General features: G+C 37.7%; 1 protein-coding gene across 1 annotated transcript in view; it reads left to right on the forward strand.

The window, feature by feature from the left end:
- The first annotated feature begins 12,955 nt into the window (after positions 1 to 12,955).
- Positions 12,956 to 14,507, forward strand: part of LOC124776462 (sprouty-related, EVH1 domain-containing protein 1) — a 30,984-nt gene continuing 29,432 nt past the window's right edge. The window contains exon 1 of the mRNA XM_047251471.1: positions 12,956 to 13,406. Within this exon, the coding sequence (XP_047107427.1) occupies positions 13,387 to 13,406 (20 nt within the window). The 5' untranslated portion in view covers positions 12,956 to 13,386. The remainder of the gene's footprint in view (positions 13,407 to 14,507) is intronic.

A 14,507-nucleotide genomic window follows, 5' to 3' on the forward strand; every position in this document is an offset into this window, starting at 1 on the left:
AATTTAAAGTAGGCATGCAGATATTATTCCTTACTTACTTCTGCACTTAAGTGGCGCAATGCCAAGTGGCGTCTGCTGTATGAAAGCACCACATCCTGGTGCTTACATATTACAAATTCAGAAAACAAATAAAATCATCGGACTTTATGCTCACAGAAATTTGAGAGTATTATTTCTAAGTAATAAGCACATGTTTATCTGTAATGGGTAAGTAAACAGAATACTAGTAAATTACGCATACTGAACTCCTCTTCAGTAAGAAACGTAGATAGCATAAGAAATTTTATTGTCAGCAGAACCAGTGTGCAGCAGCAAAAAGAAAAAGGAGGAAAGAAGAGATCTGATCATCGCCTTACACACACACACACACACACACACACACACACACATATATATATATATATATATATATATATATATATACAGACTGAAGCTCCAAAGAAAGTGGTATATGCATGGCTACTCAGGCCAGCAATGCCTATATGAGACAACGCATGTCTGGCGCAGTTGTTAGATCAGTTACTGCTGCTACAAAGACAGGTTATCAAGATTTAAGTGAGTTTGAATGTGGTGTTATAGTTGGCATACAAGCGATTGGACACAGCATCTCCGAGATAGTGACAAAGTGGGTATTTTTCCTTCTGACAATTTCAATAGTGTAGCCTGAATATGAGGAATCTGGCTAAACATCAAATCTCTGATATCACTGCGGCTGGAAAAAGATCCTATAAGAATGGTACCAAAGACGGCTGAAGAGAATTGTTCAACTCACGAAAGAGCAACCTTTCTGCAAACTGCTGCAGATTTCAATGCTAGGCTGTCAACAAGTGTCAGCATGCGAACCATTCAATGAAACATGATCGATATGGGCTTTCAGAGCAGAAGACCCACTCGCTTACCCTTGATGACTGCCCAACACAAAGCTTGATTCCTCGCCTAGGTCTGTCAACATCGACACTGGATTGTTGAGGAATGGAAACATGTTGCCCGGTCGGACGAGTCTCGTTTTAAATCATACCAAGTGGATGGACATATACAGGTGTAGAGACAACCTCAAGAATCCATTGACCCTGCATGTCAGCAGGGTACTGTTTCAGCTGGTGGGGGCTCTGTAATGGTGTGAGGCGTGCGCGGTTGGAGTGATATGGGACCCCTGATATGTCTAGATAGGACTTGGACAGGTGACATGTATGTAAGCATCCTGTCTGATCACCTGCATCCATTCATGTCCATTGTGCATTCCGACGGACTTGGGATTTCCAGCAGGACAATGCGACACCCCACATGTCCAGAATTGGTATACAGTGGCTCCAGGAACACTCTTCTGAATTCAAACACTTACGCTGACCACCAAAGTCCCCAGACATGAACATTATTCAGCATATCTGAGATGTCTTGCAACATGCTGTCCAGAAGATATCTCCACCCCCTTGTGCTATTTACGGATTTATAGACAGCCATTAAGGATTCGTGGTGTCAGATCCCTCCAGCACTTCTGCATTCCCGTGTAGGACTAACGCGATAATAGGAAGGTGTACCAATTCCTTTGGCGCTTCAGTGTATGTATATATATATATATATATATATATGGTGGCGACGCATGAGCAATAAAGACTCTGTATGTGGAGGTCTTTTGGATGAGAACTCAGGAAATGTTTTAAGAACGCAACGGCCTCTCATCTGGATTAATTGTGGATCGATGCCAGAATATTTCCATCCAAAGTCTCATATTCCTGCAATCATGGAACAAGATATTGTGGAATGGTTATCCACTGGCCTTCAGCCTCGTGATGCATGACCTAGGAAAACAGTGAAGATAAGTGTAAATAAACACTGCATAGTGTGAACAAAGTCATCTACCTGATATCAAACAGTGAACAAATGTTTGCGTAACAAAAAGTATTAGAAAGAATGCTTACCTCTGCATTATTATTGTATATATAGTTTATATGAACACTGAACGACGACTCGTCATACAAAGACTGTGAATCTGTAATCTAAAGACATTCTAAAAGCAATAACCTTTGTCGAATGCGACACTCAACCAAAACTAACAGTATTTGTATAAAAAGATCTTATAGTTTCAAGATTATTTTACCTATTGTAGATGAAGTACATATTTTCTTCTGAGAACACCTTGTAGTGTTCTGTTACTGTTATGATTACTGCACACACACAAACGGAACTGCTACTAAACTATCAACAGTGTGTTGTGAGATGGACTAGTAGTGTAACGGCTCTTAGCCGTACTTGAGAATACATGACTGCACATGTGCACAGCTGCTGCTACCATCACTTAAATGTACCTGGTGCACCCACCACATTCAAATTTTGTACCTTGCATTGTACACGAATATGAGTTGTAAATATAGAATAAGATGAGCTTTAGTATGAATTGCTAGCCACGCAGTTCTGGGAAAATTTAAAAGCACATCTGCGGGAAGAGTGGATTTTCTGTACAAAATATTTGTGATGCAATAAATAAAGTTTCAATTAAGAATTAAGTGCTATGAACGATGTTACTGACTGCAGGACACAACCACAGAAACAAATGTAGAATTACGTTCCTCATTTGCTTTTGTGAAGTAGATGGCACCATTTGTTTTAGAAGCAAGCCAAGATGGACCCTGTTCTGCGATTTGTCAGATTCATATGGTACACTACCATTATCATTTCTAATTTGTAGAGGCACAATCATACTAGGTGCACTCGCATATTGTTGCATACAGCAACTGATTTAATATAAGTCTCATTGTAAATTACTTGTTTATGGGTTATAACTGAATATAGGGACATTACTTACTATTTCTTTCATTTGATCTTAAAAGTCATCCACATCTCTACTGTGTCTTGAGATGGTGAAACTGTCTGTATTCATTAAATGCACATAAATAATCCAGTAAGAACAATTTCTTCGGTGAGTAAATGCTTTTGAAGTTCAATAAAAGAAATTTTCATCTGAAGAGATATCCAAGGGGTGAATAAGAGAATCAGAATAAACTTTACACACTAAGCCTTTATCAAGTGCGCCAAACAAGAGGAATGTATTACCAAACATTATTTATTTAAGATATTGCTTAATTATTTTAATAACTGTGGCTCACTCCCTGCATTTATCCACGCTTGAATCCATCAGAACTAATAATAAAAATTTTAAATGTCATATCTCAAATAGGAACTTGAAACTTTCAGCACAGGGAAGGGATATATAGAGGAACTCTGGCTGAAGTTTAAAAGAATAGTTGACCATGCACTGGATAGATATATACCCAGTAGAACAGTTCATAATGGGAGGGAACCACCAGAGCATACAGTCACTACTACTAAAGAAACTACTACTAAAGAAACGGAGATTATGATAGGTGTATCACAAAGCATAGAGCTACAGAGAGATGCTGAATGAAACACATTTGGCTGTCAGGAGAGCAATACATAATGTCTTCAGTGACTACAGTAGCAGAAAAGTGATTTTTCACAGAACCCAAAGAAATTCTGGCCATTAAAGGCTGTTAGTGGCACCAAAGTTAGTGTCCAGTCCCTAGTGAATGACACAGTAACTGAAATTGAGGGTTTTTAAGCAAAAACTGGAAAGCTTAACTCCATTTTAAAACATTCCTTTACAAGGGAAAACGTAGGAGAATTGGTCCAATTTGATCTTTCCACCAGTACAAAAATGAATGAAATAAGTATTAGTGTCAGTGGTGTGGAGAAATATCTGAAATCGTTAAAACTGAACAAAGCACCAGGATCATTGGAATCCATCTCAGATTCAATATTGAATTTGCAGCTCTTCTAACGATAATCTGTTGTAGATCCCTTGAACAAAAAACCATGCCCAGTTCGTGAAAAAAGATACAGGTATACCCGTCTACAAGAAGGATAGTAAAAGTGATACACATAACTGCTGTCCAATATCACTGACATCGATTTGTTGCAGAATGTTAAATCATATTCTGAGCTCGAACACAGCAAGTTGTCTTCAACAGAATGACCTCTAAATGGCAAGCAGCATGATCTTCGAAAACATCGATCATGTGAAAGCCAACTCGTTCTTTTCTCACATGACATACTGAAAGCTTAGGCTCAAGACAATCAGGCAGATGCTGTACTTCTTGATTTTCGAAAAGCATTTGCCTCAGTACTACACATAAGATTACTGTCAAAACTATGATCACATGGGGTATCAAGGCAAATTGGTCACTGGATTTAGGAGTTTTTGGTAGGGAGAGTCATCGCCAGATGTAGAAGTAACGTTGGGTGTGTCCATTGGAAGTGTGTTGGGACCTTTTCTGTTCGTGTTTTATGTTAATGACCTTGCACACAATATTAATGTTAAAATCAGTTTTTTTGTAGATGATGCTGCTACCTATAAAACAGCACTATCCGAATATTCAATCAGATCTTGATAAGATTTGAAAGTGGTGCAGAGATTGGCAACTTGCTTTAAATATTCAGAAATGTAAAATTTTGGACTTTACAAAACGAAAAAACGTAATATCCTATGACTGTAATATCAATATGTCACTGTCAGACTCAGCCAACTCATACAAATATCTGTGTATAACACTTTGTAGGGATATGAAATGGAATGATCACATAGGTCCAGTTGTGGGTAATGCTGGTGGCAGAATTCAATTTATTGGTAGAATACTGGGGAAGTGCAGTCAATCTACAAAAGAGATTGCTTACAAATCGCTCATTTGACCAATTCCAGACTGTTGTTCGAGTGTGTGGGACCCATACCAAATTGGACTAGGTGGGGGACATTGAATGTATACAGGGAAGAGCAGCACGAATGGTCACAGGTTTGTTTAATCCTTGGGAGAGTATCACAGACCTGGTGAAGGAACTGAACTGGAAGACTCTTGATGACAGATGTAATCTGTCTCGAGAAAGTTTGTTAACAAAGTTTCAAGAAATGTCCTTAAGTGATTACTGTAGGAATATACTACAACCCCATGCATATCACTCACTTAGGGATCGAGATGATAAGACTGAAATAATTTCTGCACTCACAAAGGCATTCAAGCAATCATTCTTCCCACACTCCATACATGAATGGAACAGGAAGAAACCCTAATAGCTGGTACAATGAGATGTACCCTCTGCCATGCACCTCACGGTTGTTTGCACAGTATAGATATAAAAAAAAGAAATTAATTTCATGTCGGCTATATTCTTTAGATCTTTGAAATGGGTGTATCCAAGTCTCTCATGCCAGATCATTGTGGAATTCAAGACAGCAGCGTTCGCCTGTAATACATCTGGATCTTTAAACAACATTTGATAACACTAATTGTTCATCTTAATTCCTGTTAGAACTATACCAGAACTGTGAACTTCCATTCTCTTGTACTCAAAAATAGCTTTATTCCCCTTTTTGTGACTTCTTCAACTGAAAATAAATTTTTCTTAAGCTTAGCAATATGAAATGAATTTTCTATGAGCAAAGTTGCCTCAACTAACAACGATATTTCAATGGATACAGTGACTTCTTCTTTAACAATACAGTTATTTTCAATTTATCCATTTTAGTGTAAATCTGCACGTAAATCAAACTTACAGTACTTCACACAAAACAACAACAAAAATTTTCCACAGAAGACAAGTGAAATATGATGATTCCTGAACCTGAGCGTCAAAACTTCATCATCACAATTCATTCGAATAGAAATCTTGTCAAATGAAGTGAATTCACAAAACAGATTTGTATACACTTGCCTGGGGTGGCAACCATATGTCTTTAATTGCTGAAAATCATGGAATAAAATAAATCGGAATTAAATAACAGATTGTTCTTTTTATTATAACCAGAACTGAAACTAAAGTCACAACAACAAAGAAAACCAAAGACACATCATTATAATGTCACAGAACACGACCTTACACAGAACGATCATATATGTTTTGTGCGCTCACATTACGCATCTTGGGGGCATGGCCTCTAACAATGGTCAATAGAACAACCTTACTCTTGTCAACACATACTGTTAATAAACGGCATGTGCAGTGACTCATTTTTTTCAAATAGGTTGTGAAAGAAAGGTGATCAAAAGTGAATGAGAGTGTAAACCAGCCTGTCAGAATACTGTAAACATACAGCTGCATTGTTGTGTTTCATCAATAGTGAAACAGATTTTTCTAAAACAACCGTTATGCAACAGAGGGAAAATCCTGATCGTTATCGTTGCAGCTTGTAGCTACTGCAAACAGAAGTCTAAAAATAAACAATGGCTTACACAAGGAATAAAGGAATCATGTGGGATGAATAGGTATATGTGGGGGGATGAAAATTGATTAATAATTGCTTGAATACTTGGAAAAATTGATTGGAAAGACTAGTGGAGAGAAATTTGAAGGTAATTTATGAATCTGTGCACAATCCTGGGTGAACTTTAACTGATACCAGTATCAACAGACCTTCAGTATCAATACATTGAAGGTCAATATTCATAATTCGCGTTACTTACTGCTTGGCATTAGCTCCGTTGTGTTCAGTCTTGATTGTGTCAATGTCGATGCAGGATCTCTGGGTATCGGGTAAATTCTTCTTGTATGTTGTGAACCTCTTGATGCAGGATCTCAGCAGCGAGTGATATGCTGAACAGATAGGAGTGGAAGTCTTAAATGTTTGAATAAAGTTTGCTTTCCTAATAAGTTTTTATAATACTTTTCATGTACATTTGAAATATACATTTTTAACAATGGATCCAAGCATACATCTGTACACTACCACTTATCGAAACAAAAGAGTGAAGATACAGCAATTAATAAATTGAAGAGCGTATTTCTTATTTTGTTTCATACAGATGTATCAAAACATTATCCTTGCCACAAAATAACTAGTCAATTTAGCTTTGTTGGTGTCTATAACCCATTCACTTTACATACAGCTTATATATAAGAAAAGAAAAGACCAAAAAATAATATAACTCAACACAGGGACAAAAGGGAAACTATCTGCTATCTAGGAACAGCTCTGATATTAGCATAGTATGTATTACATAGAATACTGCAAAATGTTGAAGCAGGTAATCCAGAAATCTAAGCAACTTTATTATGAGAAAAAGATAATTACATCAGGCAACAAAATAAAAACTATATGGGATTTAGTGAAGACAGAGATAGGTGGGGCCAGAAACGAAGAGGAACAGAGAGCTCTAAAAGTAAATGAGACATTGGTAACAAGTGCATGTATTGTTGCAAACCTATTACACGACTACTTTATTTCTATTACTGACAGCTTGGGATATTGCGTTCAGTAAACAGTGCAATGGATTATCTGAGGCCAATCTCTACAAATAACTCCTGTAAAATGGGAATGACACTCATGTTTCCCAAAGAAGTAGCATCCATCATAAAATCCTTAAAATCAAAGTATTCCATTGATTATGATAATGTATCAAGGAAGTTTACTAAAGAGTATTCATGTGAGCTGAATTCTATCTTATGTTATTTGTGTAATCAATTTCATATCAGCGTAACATTTCCATATTGGCTAATATATACTGAAGTTAAGCATCTGTGCAAGAAGGGGGATAAAAAGAAACCTTCAAACTATCGATCAATTTCACTTTCGCTGGCTTTTCCAAAGATGTTCGAAACAGTGATGTTCAAGCATCTCCTTAAAAATCTGACTGCAAACAATACACTGTCCAAGTCACAGTTTGGATACCTAAAGTGCTCCAATGTAGAGAAGGCTTATTCACGTGCAGTGTGAATGCACTTAATTCATTAGATAACAAATTAGAGATTTTTGACATTTTCTATAACTTGTCAAAACATTTTTTTTGTGTGAATCACAGCATTCTCTTAAATAAATTAGAATTTTATAGTGTCACTGATAATGCTGCAAAATGGTTTGAGTCTGAATTAGGTAATGGGAAACAAAGTGTGTCATTCTGAAATACCCGTGGAATAAGCAATTAGTCTTCATCTGACTGAGAATTAATTACATGTGGTGCTCCTCTAGGTTCTGTCTTCAGTCTCTTACTTGTTCTCATCTGTTACATTTCTAGGTGCTAAATTTGTTTTCTTTGCAGATGATACACACATTGCAATAAATAGGAACTCAAGTACATATTTAAAAATAGCTGCTAATCAAGCTCTCAGTGGTTTAAACCTAATCCATTGTCATTAAACTTTGAAAAGACCCACCATGTGGAGTTCAGAATCTGTAAGAGATTTCCTTCCAGCATTTGTATAACGTATGAAGACATGCAGATAGGAGAGATTGACAGTGTTAAATTTTTAGTATTACAACTTGATAATAAATTCAGTTGGAAAAGGCACACCACAGAATTGCTGAAGAGCCTGAACAAATCTATATTTGAAATGTGAATGATGTCAGATGAAGGAAATACTAATATGAAAAACCTTGCATGCTTTGCTTACTGTCATTGCATTATGTCATATGGGAATACATTTTGGAGTAACTCGTCAAATGTTGCGAAAGTTTTTAGATTGCAAAAGCCAGTAATGAGACTCATTTGTGGTGTAAGTTCAAGAACACGATGTACAAACTTGTTGAACGAATTCGGTATTCTAAACAATGCTTCTCAGTATATTTATTCCTTAATGAAATTTGTTGCAAATAATATGTCTCTATTTTCAACTGTAGAGGACAAGGGGTTATTTTTAGGAAATATGGTGCGAAATTGTGATTTAGTGTGTTTCAGTGCGCGATGCGCCAGCCTCATGGCAGACGACGGATGAAGGGTGGCCGGCGCGTTATGCAGGTGACACAGTTTTGCAACGAGCGTTGGTATGTGTGTACGTGCGCGGCAGCCATCAACAGCCAGAACGCAGCATTAGCAGAATTATGCAGGTGCGGGCCGCATGTGGCGCAGTTGCGTTAGCCAACTCATCGAGAACGTTCTAATAAACACGGCGCCGCGTAACCGGCGGATTCAGCACTATTTAAAAGCGTGAGAGGTGGGCGTCGGCATCGGTTCGACCGATTGGGCGTTCGGTCGCTGTTACGTCGTCGTCATCAGTGACGCTGTTCCCGAGGACCGGTCGGCGGAGGGCGTTGCCCGCTGCTGCACTGGCGACTCCCGGCGTCGTCATGAGCTGCAGCCTCTGCAGTAGGTGAGCTCGGCCAGCCTCGTGCGGCTAACCCCTTACCACCTGTGCAGCCGCTGACAGAGCACGGCGTAGCGTTCCCCAGGCTGTGCGCATCAGCACGGTGCCACCACGACATGAGTGGTGGAGCTGAGCTATGAGAAAATGTGTTGGAAGAACCAACAATAAAGAGGAAGATTGCTAACAACAGCCACCTTCTTCTACCAAGCCACACCCTACAACCCCGACCACGTCACCCACTGTGGTCATCCTATTACACGACCAATAGCTCAATACATAGTAACAATACTAGGAACAAGAAGGATCTGCATCGCTTACCTTGGTCCAAAAAGGATTCCAATATTTATGAACACACATTTTCTATAAACTGACAACAATCATCAAAAACTTGCAGCTTAAATAGAGTTAGAAAGACTTTTTGGTGGGCAACTCCGTTTAATCTATAGACGAATATCTTAATAGGGACTTTTAGGCCACCTTAAGTAAAAATAACTGTTAGATTTCAGTTTTGACCGCACTTGGTCACAACAGTCAAGATTAGGTATTCTGTGAATGATAAATTTATTAAAAGTGCATTACTATGCTTTATACTGACAGTGTATGAATTCTGTAAATATGAGGAGTTTCAGTTTACTGTAATATGTTTTCAGATCTTGACAATCTCCTGACAAATGATCAGGGAAATGAGTATTACATTCAAATGTTGCATGTTTTTATGTTATACTTTCTGACATGTTCGACACCCACGAGAATCATCTCATTTTGGGTCTGTGGAACCATAACTGAATCTAATCTAATCCATCAATATAATATTGGTGTCATTTGAAGACTTGGTGCTTATACTGGGCTGTTAAAAGTTCCATTTTAGGCACACCATTTATGAAATGATGACTATAAACTTGAGAATGTTCTGCAGGAGTCCACTGCTTACTGTCAGCTGTATGATTCTTCAGTGCAGTGAGCCAAGCTTTCTGTCTAGTTGTATGTTGCTGTTTGTTTGGAAAGAACATCTTCGTTTCAGGAGGAGTCTTACTACATGTGAAGTTACAATTACAGTTACACTTCCTAGAGCCTGACGCTATAAATTCAGTCATATTTATACTAGCGTGCTGCTCTTTGTGTAACCATGTATTCCTTTAAGACTTATTCAAGCTTATCCACTGGACTGTAGTACTTGTCATTTGCATGTCCCCTGTATCACACCATTTCCATGCAATTCCTTTCATGGAAGAGTGGCACAACCCAGTGTCTTTGTGTAACTAGACCTCAATGCCTATCCACTAGCAAAAATCTGCACAAATGTTTGTGCACGCAATAAATCGCAGCAAATATGGTTTGTTCACTGCTCGCCCGTCATCTGTCGGTGTAGAAAAGAGATATCAGTGGTAAGTGACTATGCTCTCGTAACCTTAAAGTTTATTTCATTTATTCAGAAATAAAGAAAATACCATTATGGTCTGTGTTCTCAAAAAATGCTAAAAAAAAGGAACAGAAAGACCAAGCAAATTGGTGTAAACAGTGGCAGCTTAAGCGAAGGCATATAAATTTGCTTCATGAGCTGCAAGGCAAATCCGGCGATGGATGCTTTGATGAAGGCAAGTAAAGTGCAATATCTCAATTGTGCAAAGCTACAGATAATTTTTTTACGGTTTTAGACATGTTTGAAACACGGTATATTCTTAGATATTTTATATATAGGCCCAAAGAGCTATGACACAGTCTCATATACACTGTCACGACAATCTTTGGTGTGAAGGTTGTTACTGTTCAACTGCTGGAGCGAGGAAGCTCCAAGCTGTGAGGAAGCACAGTCGCAGGTGTCGTGACACTGATGTTTGTTTTTCAGTTGTTTTACGGAATATTATTTAATTTTTTTGCCTCGAAGAGTTTATGTAGTATCAGAAGTCAAAAATGATAGTGAAATAAATGTATAAAATTGCCAAATCTCACCGATTCAGTGACATTAGCTACAACTATTTCATGAAGAAATACTTTCGCACATGTGTAATTGCAGCTTATTCCGCTGAAACCAAGAGGTGTAAGCACACATCTCATGTCTCAGAAGTACCTATTTCTGTTGTTGCCCATTCTTAATATGTGAGTTACTGCCCTTGACACATAACACTGTTGTGTGTTGTCTAATGACTCCCACATACTTACACTTCACTTAACTTTCTAATACACGAATATTTCGCTTCAAAAGCGAATGTGTTGAAGATTTTTGCTGTTGCTCAGATGCTGCAACAGTTGTGGAACTGGATTCTTCTGAGTTGGGTAAACAGTTTTATTGCTTTTGACGTCTTGTGAGGTTTTATTGTTCCGCTAGAGGTGTGGTGGCTTATTTGCTGGTTATTCTCCATTTTTTGTTCTTAAAATAAAACGGCATTGTTTAGTAAATATCTTTAGGTTAAAAGTGAATCGTAAATGAACTGTCCTGTAATGTTCCGTTTCAAAACCCTCAAGGTCTGTAGGAAACCTAAAAATGGACAAATGCGATATCTTCTTCTTGTTGCAATTTATTGCGCTACAGACGCTTCCATTTGTAAAAACTAGTCTACAAAGCAAAATAAATAATTACGATTCGCTTTCGTTTTCACAAAATCGCGTCGAACTCAACTTGTTGTTCGCTTGTGGCTCTGCTATCGCTGTGAGCAACAAAAATGAGATAGAGTCGCGACTGCCGCTGTTGTTTAATTTATTTCTGGTTCGAGATTTTCAGTTCTGCCAACAACCTGTCGAAGACTTTTGAACCAAAATATAGAGCTTCATTCTGATCTCTAAAGGGGGATTCACAGTCTACATGGAAAGTTCTGCTTCTAGTGTCATGATAGTGAATTCTGCAGCTCATCTCTAAATCAACCTGAACAACGTATTGTGTTACGAATTTAAAAAAAAGTATAACAACCCCCAATGTCCCTGATGGTACTGTTGTAATGTCTTCCGTCATCGGAATAACACAATATTCTAAGTGCACTCTTCTTTAGGACAAATAGGTCCTACTTTCTTTTGCTACACTGTAACATACGATTATGCCATAGGAGCGTGAAAGTGTGCTAGTCATCCTCCGATACAAAATCGAATAGATTATCTTAGCTCGCTGTGGTAAACAGTCCGTAACGAATTTAATTTGTTTTATTACCGATTCCTTGTTTGCGATAAAGTCAGCCCTTCGTAATTTGTCGATTAAAGAATTATAAGCAGCTGCCTACTGATTGCTATCCCTGCTTTTAACTTTCCACCAACATGTATGATTCCTACAGATTTCCATAAATTCGGTAATATACTTTCTACAGCAGTGACTTGCATCTGCCACTTTAAAATCCACTATCTAGACACAGACGAGGAACACTAGACTGAATAAACAGTTTAGTGAAACTCTTTTCTCGTGCCATATTGGCGGCGATCTCCTGTCAACATGCTCCACAGATTTTAGCAGTTTAGCTCAAACCAACTACTCCAACTTCATGTTTGCGCACACTTAATATTTGCGCAAATGTTCTGTTAACCGCAATCTTCGATCTGCGCAGATGGTATGTGCGCAAATATATCGTTGCGCGTGGAAGGGCGTTTACAAAGTAACTGTTTTACGGAAATAGTGACTTTGCGGACGGCGAAGGATGTCTCGAACCAAGCTGGAAATAATAGAATCTTAATATTAAAGTACTAGTCCTGTGTCAGAAGCTAACATTAGCATTTTGAATTAGTGTTCAAACTTTGCATGTCCAGACAACTTTGAGACACTTGACAAGTTGGTTACAAAACTCACGGAAATTATAGAATGGTATACACAAATCAAAAGTCAGCTTCAGGAGCAAAAAATGCTTAGTAGATGCTACAGTAATCTGAACTGTAGTAATCTAATATCAAAAGTAGTTAGATGCAACTGAAGGACGCAATTGTAAACGCCGGAAGAGTATTCGGGGAAACACAATATAGAAGGCTGTGAAATTACTCCATATTTACATTTGCATGCAGCAATATACTAGTCGAACGCCATTTTTTGTATATGTTGTTATATATTATTTGAAGAAAAGTATTCGTATTTATAAAATAATTGGAATTTTGTGGTCTAGTTCATAATCTGTTTTATAACTTATCGTATGTGCGTTCAAACGAACTACATTTTTATTGCAAGTGGTATTCAGACATGCGCGATGACACCAGTCTGAAGATTGAATAAGCATCTTCATAGAGACGACTTCCTGTCTTTTACTAGTTGTGGCTGATGTATTTTATATGTGTCAAAAATGGTGGAAATAAGGACAAAATGGGAAAGAAGTAGAATACTTTATTCGGCAAATCATGACAGAGGCACATGAAGAGTAAGTACTTTGCAACCGACATTTATGGTATGTCTGAGGTTGATGTCTATTCCAATTCTGTTAAAAGCGACGGCTGGCGCCTTTGTGTCTGTTTACTAATAGAAATGTAGCCGGTGCTTGTACTACCTTTCACAATGTTCATTTGAATTGACGTTGCAGAACTTTCGTGTGTCGTAGTTTCTTTACTGCTTGGTGAAACAATCACATGAGCCCGATAGTGTGTGGTAAAACACGGTGATTTCACCATTAACAAAAGCAGAGATTGGTGCCCCCATAGAATATAATTTATGCTAATGGAATATTTGTTGCGTTCATCTAGAGATAAATATGAATGAGACAAACTGCCAGGCTAGTCCAAGTAGTCTGCCTTGTTATTCATGTTGATAAATTAGCTGATCAACACATTGCATCCTGCGCTTCGTTTGCGAAAATGTGGTTTATTATCTTTTCGAGCTACTGGCATTTTGTTAGCTCTTGTGAGAAAATGTTAAGTGCTTCCAATACTGTTTCTTTCGTCTTTCACTTGAGAACAGGAAAAGGAAATGAAACGACCGTGTATTGGTCTTTAATAATAAGAAAAAAAAATTTCTGCGACGCATACATACTGTTCTAAATTAGAGATTTTACAGTTAAATGCGATGTATATAAAGGCATCTAAATTCCAGATACTGTGGGAAGATTCTGAAGCTTGTATACATGCAGTGCATATCGAATTTTTTATCTGAATATCTTTAATATTTTCTGAAATTGTAATGAGCCATTGGTACTTGTTGCACACATTTGAGCGTAATGATTCTTGGGAGCAGTTCAAATTTAAACCCTGTTTGTATCCTTTGATGATGTGATACTTAGGAGGGTAGTCTACAATTCAAACCCCTCAAGTGTTCGTTTGCTTTGAAATTTTGCTGCTGTTCAAAGGGTGGTATTGTCATGAATCATGTGTAAACATTTATAGTACTTGATTTTCTAATTAGAGTTGAATTTGTTTATTAATGCATCAGTTGTCTTCAGATAGAAATGAAGAAAATAAATTTTGTGTTGCATTTTAAGGATATTTGTACCTTAATTTTAATCATAACTAGTGTTATTTGTAACCATTTT

Source organism: Schistocerca piceifrons, chromosome 2, assembly GCF_021461385.2.
Source record: "Schistocerca piceifrons isolate TAMUIC-IGC-003096 chromosome 2, iqSchPice1.1, whole genome shotgun sequence".
In the NCBI taxonomy this organism is placed as follows: domain Eukaryota; kingdom Metazoa; phylum Arthropoda; class Insecta; order Orthoptera; family Acrididae; genus Schistocerca; species Schistocerca piceifrons.